Source organism: Diaphorina citri, unplaced genomic scaffold (assembly GCF_000475195.1).
Source record: "Diaphorina citri unplaced genomic scaffold, Diaci psyllid genome assembly version 1.1 scaffold10, whole genome shotgun sequence".
NCBI classification, from domain to species: Eukaryota; Metazoa; Arthropoda; class Insecta; order Hemiptera; family Psyllidae; genus Diaphorina; species Diaphorina citri.
The window spans coordinates 1-10,555 of record NW_007377449.1 but is presented as its reverse complement, the minus strand read 5'-3'; the positions used below and the strand labels follow the sequence as shown (position 1 = coordinate 10,555).

General features: G+C 35.6%; 1 protein-coding gene across 1 annotated transcript in view; it reads right to left on the bottom strand.

The window, feature by feature from the left end:
* Window positions 1–4,130, bottom strand: part of LOC103505799 — a 13,709-nt gene extending 9,579 nt beyond the window's left edge. Inside the window, exon 1 of the mRNA XM_026820835.1 lies at window positions 3,929–4,130. Within this exon, the coding sequence (XP_026676636.1) occupies window positions 3,929–4,061 (133 nt within the window). The 5' untranslated portion in view covers window positions 4,062–4,130. The remainder of the gene's footprint in view (window positions 1–3,928) is intronic.
* Window positions 4,131–10,555: the final 6,425 nt, after the last annotated feature.

Below are 10,555 nucleotides of genomic sequence, written 5' to 3'. Positions count from 1 at the left end.
AAGATGAATTTTCCTCAAAAAACTACAAAACCAGACTGATTTATTTATTCAATTCAGTTGACAATGATTTTCCCCCCACAAGGTCGAGCGTGCCTCATAGATTTTCATTAATGTCATATTTCAAGTCTTATGTACCTACTGTGCAAGTAGTTTAGACTGCAGCGGTTCCCAAACTGGGGTCCGCGGTCCTCAAGGAGGCCGTAAAAGACTTCGCGACCCCCGTATAGATCACATAAAAAATATAGTAAAGGGCCGCGGAGCGTTCACAATTTAAAAAAGGGGCACCGTAGAAAAAAGTTTGGGAACCGCTGGTTCAGACTACATAGGTGCTGTGTACAGACGATAGAGTAGTCTCAAAGTGAAGCGGTTATGACTGCCGAATTTTCCTGTTTGGAACATCAACAGTTGATGTTTATCATCAAAATAGTTACCATCATAATAATTAGAAAATACAAGATATCTGAGATAAATGAGCATGTGTAGACAGGTAGACAGTGTTACATGAACTTGAGACCGTTGTCTATTGTCTCAATGAAAAGGCTGGTCTAGAGGTAACTACTCATGTTATAACCAGTTGATGGCTAATAACAAGGTTCCGAATAGCCGATTATATTTCCTGTACCAAAAGAGTTATTGATCCCCAAAAAGATTTTCAAAATAAATGACGAATAACGAATTGTACATAAAATAGTCGAAGGAAAGGGAGGGAGTTGGAAAGACTTTTTTTTAAAAGAAGTTTGATAGAGGGAACTGTAACTGCTAGGGTCCTATCGTCCCGAAATCGAAGAGAGAAGGAAGACAGGATAGGAGAAAGCCAGCCATTCCAAGAACGAACATTATCCGTTCAGGATAAATTCACGCGGCCTGGCGCTTACAAGGCAGATGCGCTACCCACCAAGCTAACTAGGCTAGCGAGAGAGAACTCAGTCAGTCAGCCCTTTTCTTCCTTTCGTTTTCGGGACGACAAAGCCTCCGTTCTAACAGTTTCCTCTATCAAACCTTTCCAGAATCAGCTCAAAATAGTGAAACTGTGGGGCTGAAATATGTAATAGTTTTATTGGACACTGTTCCACTTGCCCCATTCCTGACTACCAGCCTGAAGTACATTATAACAGGTACTTACACTGTTATTATGACCTCATTTAATCTTTATCTTATTCAAAGCATATCATCTAGCTACACATACCTTTAAATTAAACCCACGTGCTTCGATTTTCGTCTAAAATACAGAAGCACCTATGTTGTTCCAAGTATGGAAATCGGATGTCATGGTACAAATTGTCAGTAGATAGGTACTTACTACTTGTGTGTAGTAGAGGTGTAAATTTTCGACTGCAAAAGATGCCTCGGGAATCGACTGGACTACGAAAAATGCTCTTTTTTGTATGATTTTTATGAGGCACAGACGGGCCTTAAAATATTTAATCCAATTCTAAAAAAATGTGTTCTAATTCTATCCTGCTTTTCTCTTTTTTTTTCTTCTAGGATATCTCGAAAGCCACGAAGAAAATTGTGCTTCCAAGATGTGGATTTCAGTACCAATCGAATATGAAAGAGATCCCATTGAAAATTACTTCAGCACTTGAGCTATTGAGCATGTACCTACGGAACTGATTAGTTACTTCCTAAAAGCTGTTGTTACCAGGCGACACGGCTCGCAAGAAATTTTCACTCCAACTTGAGAAGGTAGTCTTTTACATCCATTTCACTGATTCACAATTTTAAACAAAATTTCAACTGTTTCATTCTTAGAAACTCGAAAACACAATTTTTACAAAAATTGAAAATTCAGCTTGATGTTTCATATCATTGTACTGAGCTCTCTGCGTCTTGTTGTGTGCATTCGATTCTCACATTTCTGGCAAAGGGTCAAAACAGATTCGGGTAAATAGGAAAATATTGTCGAGTTTTCGTGGATTTATTTTCGCAATTCAGAAATATACGTATTTCGATTTTTAGCCCGTCCTTCTTTTATTATTACAATAGTAATAAAAAAAAGGTATAGTGGACGGGCTATTGTATTCGCTTCGGGGTCTGTCTGTCATTTTATTATTACGATAGTAATAAAAAAAAGGTATAGTGGACGGGCTATTGTATTCGCTTCGGGGTCTGTCTGTCAATCTGTCTCTGTGTCTGTCCCCATAGAAGGACTTATCCAAACCTAGTCGACCTATATATCAAATTTTTGGGGGGATTTTTTTTTTCACATTTTCTCACACAAATGAGCTCTGATCTTGAAATTTGACGCGACGACCTATGAACTCAAAGCGAGAAAGTTTTAGATAACACTTCAGTCGATAGTTTAAGACCGGTTTTATTACGGGCTAAAAAATTCCCGGAGGGACGGGCCCAGCTTGTTTTATTTTCTTACCTTGGATTTCTCATGTCATTGTACATGTACAAGAAGAATATTTTCGTAGAAATAACGGGGGCAATATGTGTGTGTCTAATGGTGCTCATAAACAATTTGTTTGATGATGAGTTCCCTCTGTCACATCTACTAAGAAGAGGTACGACCTTTATTTTTGCGCTTTTGCGGCGAACAAAAAAATTGCAAGTCTTTTGCAGCCTACGAAAAATACCGCGCATAACGGTACAGGTATTCTGGAGTCTCTTGAGATCGTTAATTGAAGCGGCATCGGCACCTAGGCGGGTTGTCTTTGCTTTCAAGAGCCGATTTTCTATTCATTAGCAACAGCACTCCTTTCCTTCCCTCGCCTCGTTTTTTACGGCTTTGTCAATATTTCCATGGCTAATGAAGGCGCTCTGGAAATTTTCCCCGGTGTGAAGTCAGTGAAGTAGGGGAGGCTCTATACTCGAAACCTCACCACATTGTGTATTGGTGTATCTCCCGCGCGTGTCTCTCAATATAATGATGAACTCAAGAAATGATCGAGGGGATCTTACCAGGACAAAGTCTTAAAATAAGTGCTGCATAGTCTTATGTTCTTATGAGCACAAGAACACTTGAATAACGCTTGCTTTTCAAGTAAAGAAGGCTACCCACTCTCTCTCTCTTACAAAATTGCTGAGTTGCAACTATACCTTATTTTCAAAAGCCCAATCTGAGGCTTAGGTGTAGGGGCTGGACAGCCCTAAAGGATGGGTTAAGCTACGAACATTATCCTACTTAAATAGATAATGTTTGTCCTCGGGCTCATCCCTAAAGGGGATTTAGCTAAAAAGATAATTGGGGGCGGGGCAATAAAATTTCACATTACCTGGACGGGGGGCTGTGGATTCCTTTTCCTCCGAAATGCAAGAAGACGCATGGCAATAATCTTCCGACTGTTCTGTCAGTTGAAACCGAGCGAAACAACACAGTACTGCCCACACGAACTTGATTAACAACATAATTACAATAGTTTGTACTTGGGGATTAGGGATGCAAGGTGCTATAATGTCATGTCTCCAGTGTGTTAAAATGGCTTTTTTTTAAATTAATTTTATTTTTTATTTAAGTAATTAATTTACCTATCAAGACAAGCAGTACTGTTTTCTTTTACAGTCTTTTTAGCTTGGAGGGTAGCACGTCTCTCTTGTATCTTATAAGCGCTAGATTGCGGGTTCGATTTCGGCTCGGAGTGAACATTATCCTAGTAGAAGCTTAACCCATCCTTTAGGGCTGTCTGTCCAGCCCCTACACCTAAGCCTCAGATTGGGCTTTTTGTGTATGGGGTTAAGCTGTTTCCTAGCTAAGCTCGAACAATTTGATCCTGGTGGATAGGAAACAGCTTAACCCCATACACCAAAAGCCCAAACTGAGGCTTAGGTGTAGGGGCTGGACAGCCCTAAAGGATGGAATAAGCTTCTACGACTCTACGAACATTATCCTACTTAAATAGATAATGTTTGTCCTCGAGCTCATCCCTAAAGGATATTTAGCTAAAAAGATAATTGGGGGCGGGGCAATAAAATTTCACATTACCTGGACGGGGGGCTGTTGATTCCTTTTCCTCCGAAATGCAAGAAGACGCATGGCAATAATCTTCCGACTGTTCTGTCAGTTGAAACCGAGCAAAACAGCACAGTACTGCCCACACGAACTTTATTAACAACATAATTACAATAGTTTGTACTTAGGGATGCAAGGTGCGTTAAACTGGCTTTTTTTTAAAAAAATACTTTTATTTAATGAATTTACCTATCAAGACAAGATTTTGAATTTTCCTTCAAAAATAAAGTGAGGAAAAATGCAAATACAAAATTATATACTTAAGTATAAAGTTTGGAAATAAATAATCATGCTTTGCTTAGTGGATCGTAAATATTCTTGAGATAATAAAAAATAGTTTTCACCTAGCAAGGAAAGATTGAGGGTACTCTCCTTCAGAATAAGAGAACTTCTGAGGAAGCTGTGGTCTGCAGACACTCAAACTTCAAACACCGTCAGATTTCTATTATAAGTACTTGAACTCCGTGTTTTTGTCCAATATAATTATGTAAACTTACTTATTTTTTAAAAAATACTTTATTTTCCAGAGGGAGACTTGAAAATCTAATGTCATACAAAACTTTCTGAGATTAATGTGTAACCGGACAATGGACATCCCAACCTCCACGAGTACAATTCAAATTCTCAAGTAGGTAACTGATAGCAGGAAAGTATACGAACTTTTTTCTTCTTCTATAGGTATCTGTTTAGAATGCACGTACAAAGTGCACTTTGAAACTGAACGTTATTGAAAGAGACATTTCCGGAACACTTTACCCACCAAACTTTCAGTATCACTTTCATCTACCTACATAATATCCGTGTTACATCTTCTTACACGAGTTAACTGTGAGACTTCGTGAATGTCTGCTCAATTTATTCGACAAGACTTGTTGGGACGCAGTGAAAGTTTTTATTTCTGTGCGGCCCCGTGGCGGCATAAAGATGGGAGGTCGAATAATAAATTTAATTTTTAAAAAAATCTAAAGTTCTAAACCTTTAAAAGTTATGGCCAAATAGTTAATAGAAATCACATTATACAATAATCCTTCATTAAGTTTCTATTATTATTTTTAATGGTGCATTACTGCAGTAAGCCTCTCGCATTTTACCTAAATTGAATGGTCACAATGATAATGAAGTTCCATGATAGTCAATGATATTGCCTAGTGTAGTAGTCTCTATGCTATGGATATGGAGATGTGGCTCGAGGCTTTCTGTGTCAATTATAAATAGGCTTGCCAAATATCCAAAATGTCGATTCGGGACGCGAATCAGCGAACATAATTGCCAAATCCGCGAACATAATCGCAAAATCCGCCTCAACCTCTATTTCCTTCGCGTTCTTCCTCCCTCCATTTCCTTTCTATTCCCTCTCCCTCTAGGTAATTATTTCTTGCAAGTTTTGAGCTCTTATCAAATGAAACGAACGAAAAATGTTTTAATTTTTCCCCAGGACTCTTTTTGCCTCCTTGCTTCAAGCTGAAGAAATTGAGAAAATTGTACTTGGGTGCTTGGATGCATGCCGTGTCTTATCGCCCACTCGCCATATGAAATCAGCTGATTTGCGCATACTTCATACCTTTAATATTGATAGTACGATGTGTCTTCATTCACTTCGTGGGTCCACATCAATGATCAGGTACGGAACAATTTATCAACTCACAGGTGGGTAATTCAGTAGATTCCAGATCTACCGAGGGATTACAAAAGCAGGCCCATAAAGTCAACGAAATAGCTTCGATAAATTTAGAATAGTTCAGTTTCCAGTCTATTTTCTCTTATCACAAAATTACAAGTTCACCAGGTATTGAAATGTCTTTGAAAAGTATTTTCAAGTCTACTGGTGGCTGGTGGTCCAATTCCTGTACAAATGACAATCTTTATAAAATAATTAAAAACCCTTGAGAATTTTCAGATTTATCTCCATTCATCCTTTTAAACAGAACAGAAAGGGGGGGGGGATCTTGATAATTAATTTTTATTTTGTAAAAGTAAATAAACAATCTTTCTGTTCTTTTCTTTATTAAATACAAAATCATAACCATAATCGACCATTATGAGGCCTCGACATTTCAGCAAATTACTTTTTCTTTGTGGAAAATTTTGAGAAAGAAAAAATAAGAGGAGAAAATTATTTTATTTTTAAAATAATTAATTACCCGTTTTACTCACCCTTTTTCTTTTCAGCTTTTTTTTTTAGAAAAGGAATAATGATAGCCTGTCTGTGAACTCAAATTACAGTACTCTTTGGGTTTACTCTTTGAACTTTTCAAACAACTTATACGAGACCTCTGGTTCTATTCCTTCTAGACAGAAGTTCTCATCTCAGTTGACGACCAAAACTGAATAATCGCCTGGCCTACAGTCTCATGTTGATTTTATGCTGGTTTATTTTTGGGCTGTTTTTCATACGTCTGGACTTTTGTGGAAGCCCAAAGTGCCTTTCAACAAGAAAATATAGATTTGGAAGCTATCTGACCCCTCAGGTCATTATGTGAGCCCATTTTTGGACATTTTTCATGCATCTACAATTGCACAATGCTCAAAGTACCTTTTAACATGAGACTGGATCTGAGTGTTACTTTTTCTCTTTCAAAATGTGAGATAATTTGGCATTTACTCTTGCATTTTTATATCAATTCCCCTCCACAAATATCCCTTTTGTATTGTAAAAGGAAATTGATTGTAAAAGGAATACAAAGTCAAAATTCCAAGAAACCCCTTTCCTCGTAGAAATGCCAAAGAACATGAAACTCCATTTTGTGTTAATATTGGGTCGGTGGCAATCCAAATTCTTGACAATCACAGACCTCCTGGCAAAAATGCACTTCAACACTGGAATACCAGGTTGTTCACACCTTATTTTTGTCTTTATTTCTATACTTTCAATCATTTTTTCCCCCTCCCATCATTTATTGTAATTTTGGATCTTGCATTTTCTCTGTTTCAGACTTCTTCCCTTGGACAATATTTTAATTTCTAAAATATTTAATAGATCGTTTATCACTTTTTAGACCTAATACTACTAACGGACAGGTAATGCGAAAACCTATTATTCAGTATACCTCTATTGTATCCTGTTTTATTTGCCTAAAACCACCCTTCCTAACATGATTTTGAAAAATAAGGCAAACTAATTTGTCAAATATTTCTAACTAATACGTTTTCTACAAGATATCTCGAAAATTGTTTTTAAATCTTCGAAAGCAAATTAGGGACGTTCGAAATGTTTCGAATGGCTTTGCTTTTTCTTATTACCTACATATACTTTCTCTGTAGGTGAAAGAGTTATTATTTCTTTTAAGAACGGCCTAAATAAAAACAATGAGAAATTCAATTTTCACTAGCTTTCTCCCAATGTGTACAGGCTTTTACAGTTTTTATTTTATAAACCTCAAGATGACAAAATTTTATGGTCATCGGATATTGTAGAACGGCGAAATAGTATTTTTGGTCGTCATGAAAATTAAAACAAGCTGTAGGGGAATAGAAAACCTCTAACAATTTTGTTATGAAACTTCTTGAATAGATATCTTGGGAATTGTTGACAAAATTGTCTTCAAGTTTTATTATTGGTCCACCCTTCCTACGTTTTAGTTTTGCTTGATTTGTTAAGCTGTGGTAGAAACGTAAATGTCCATTTCATTTACAAATCTAACCTTTTTCAAACTTCATCAAGCGCAAATATTTGAAGTAAGAATAGCCTTTTGATCCTTTCCACTTTACGAGATGCATATCTATTATCTCCTTGAATTTCCCCAGTTGTCCTCTTACTTTCTCAAAACACAATTGAAAATCAACACTTGGGCTATGTGAATATTGAAAAGATTAATTAGAAAAGTTTTTCATTGCAGATTGTAGTCGAAACTGATGTAGGTACTTTATTTTCTAATCAAAAGGAATTGATAGTTTTTGATTCTAATAACTTTTGTGTGACCTCATTCAAATTATCATATTCTTATAAAATTATCTTTATTTTACTTGCCTAAAATCTTTTTCTCTAGTGTTGCCAGACTATTTTGATCCGTTGAGAAATAAATAATAAAATGAATTAGGTACAAAGTGAAGAAGACGGAAAACTAAAATGAACAGCATCAGCAGCGGTTTTAAAATATGGATGTAGAGATCTTCATTGCAGATTGAAGTTGAAACTGATTTAGGTACTTTATTTTCTAATCAAAAGGAATTGATAGTTTTTGATTCTAACAACTTTTGTGTGACCTCATTCAAACTATTATTATATTCTTATAATTATCTTTATTTTACTAGACTATTTTGATCCGAGAAATAAATAATAAAATGAATTAGGTACAAAGTGAAGAAGACGGAAAACTAAAATAAACAGCATCAGCAGCGCTTTTAAAATATGGATGTAGATATCTTTTTCTTCTTCTTCTCCATTTTCAAAAATAAATATTGAACAATAATATTTTCAATTTGTGTAATTTATTTACGTTTCGATCAAAGTGCTTTCTGTTTCATTTCAAGTGTTCTAAAGAAAATGAATTAGGTACAAAGTGAAGAAGACGGAAAACTAAAATGAACAGCATCAGCAGCGGTTTTAAAATATGGATGTAGAGATCTTTTTCTTCTTCTTCTCCATTTTCAAAATTAAATATTGAACAATAATATTTTCAATTTGTGTAATTTATTTACGTTTCGATCAAAGTGCTTTCTGTTTCATTTCAAGTGTTCTTAAGTGAAGAGAACCTTCAGGCAGCTTGATGGTGGAGGAGTGCTTTGCTTTGAATATTTAATCTTCATATTACCACCACCGCGCCTCCGGTACACAGCACACTATAAGGTAATGTTGTGAATTTTCTCTCCATCTACAGATATACTAGCCTCTCTTTCTTGACTTACCTTGTTTGCATTTTACCTTTCGACTTCCTTTTCTCTTTTAGTTCAGTGTCTTCCTCCGTTTTGCTCTCGGCTTTTTCTTCAATTGTGTTGTGTCATCTGTTTAAGTTTGTTTCTTCTGTATATATTTGTTTAAAGTTCAAAAGAAGTAAGTAGAGTATAATACTAAAGCTCGGTGAAAAAAAGATCCGATCGTTTGAAATAAAGGTGCATTGGTGGTAATATGTGGGACTACAGACTTTGTAAGGGTGTATCTCATATTGATATATCTCAATGTGGGTCACGCTTCACACTCAGTACGTAATGGGCGAGAGGGCCATGCTCATCATCTAATGGGCGATAGAGGCAACTTCTTGACAACTCCAATGTTGGTTTACTTTAAAGGATATTAGTAGTCTTGAAAATTAAATAAATTAAAGAATTTATATAAAACTAGCATAGTTTCGCTATAACTGTAGGAATAGAAAGTAAAAAGTACCTACAACAAAGCTAAACGCATAGACAAATGGATAGCGAGTGGCAGTGACCTTTGGACCCCTCTATATCCTTTCGTTTTGAACATTTCTCCTCTTTGTTAGTACCTACTTGCCTAAAAAAAAAAAAAAAAAAAAAAAAATTTTTAAAAATTTTTTCTTCTTCTCTGTAGAAAACGTATTAGTTAGAAATATTTGACAAATTAGTTTGCCTTATTTTTCAAAATCATGTTAGGAAGGGTGGTCTTCCTTCTCCTGTCTTCCTTCTCTCTTCGATTTCGGGACGATAAGACCATAGCAGTTACAGTTCCCTCTGTCAAACCTCTTCAAAAAAAAAAATAATAATAATAAAAGAGAAAAAAACCAATGAAATCAATTTGATTGAAAAAAAAAAAAACACATACTTCAATTATTTTTCTATAATTTACTAATTAAATATTTTTTATGCCATTCATTAAAACAAACAAAAAGGGAAAAGAGATACGAATGAAAATCCAAAGTCACTGTCACTTCAATTAAATGCCGGTTTGAAACAATTTTCAAAAATAACAAATCCAAGTAGATACAGTCACAAAACCGATAGATATTACTAGACCAATTATTTCAACCGAATCGTGTTGGGGACAATATTTTGATCCCAGAAGAAAAGAAAGAAACTAAAAAAGAACGTAAATTTAAACCAGAAATAGTTCGATTTAAAAAGTGAGCACGAGGCAGACAGGGTCAATGTCAAAGCTGAGGCATACGAGGATGTACTAAATACAGGAACAAATTTTTGATCCCAGAAGAAAAGAAAGAAACTAAAAAAGAACGTAAATTTAAACCAGGAATAGTTCGATTTAAAAAGTGAGCACGAGGCAGACAGGGTCAATGTCAAAGCTGAGGCATACGAGGATGTACTAAATACAGGAACAAACAGAAAACTTCGCGCCGCGTGCTTGAAAATCTGCAGGAATGTTGAACATGCGCTATTATAATCGGGCTAACAATACTGTACAAAAGGTAAAATAGGTAAATTTTCCTTTTCGAAAAAAAAAAGCTGAAAAGAAAAAGGGTGAGTAAAACGGGTAATTAATTATTTTAAAAATAAAATAATTTTCTCCTCTTATTTTTTCTTTCAAAAGCTGTGGTAGAAACCTAAATGTCCATTTCATTTACAAATCTGACCTTCTTCAAACTTCATCAAGCGCAAATATTTGAAGTAAGGATAGCCTTTTGATCCTTTCCACTTTACGAGATGCATATCTATTATCTCCTTGAATTTCCCCAGTTGTCCTCTTACTTT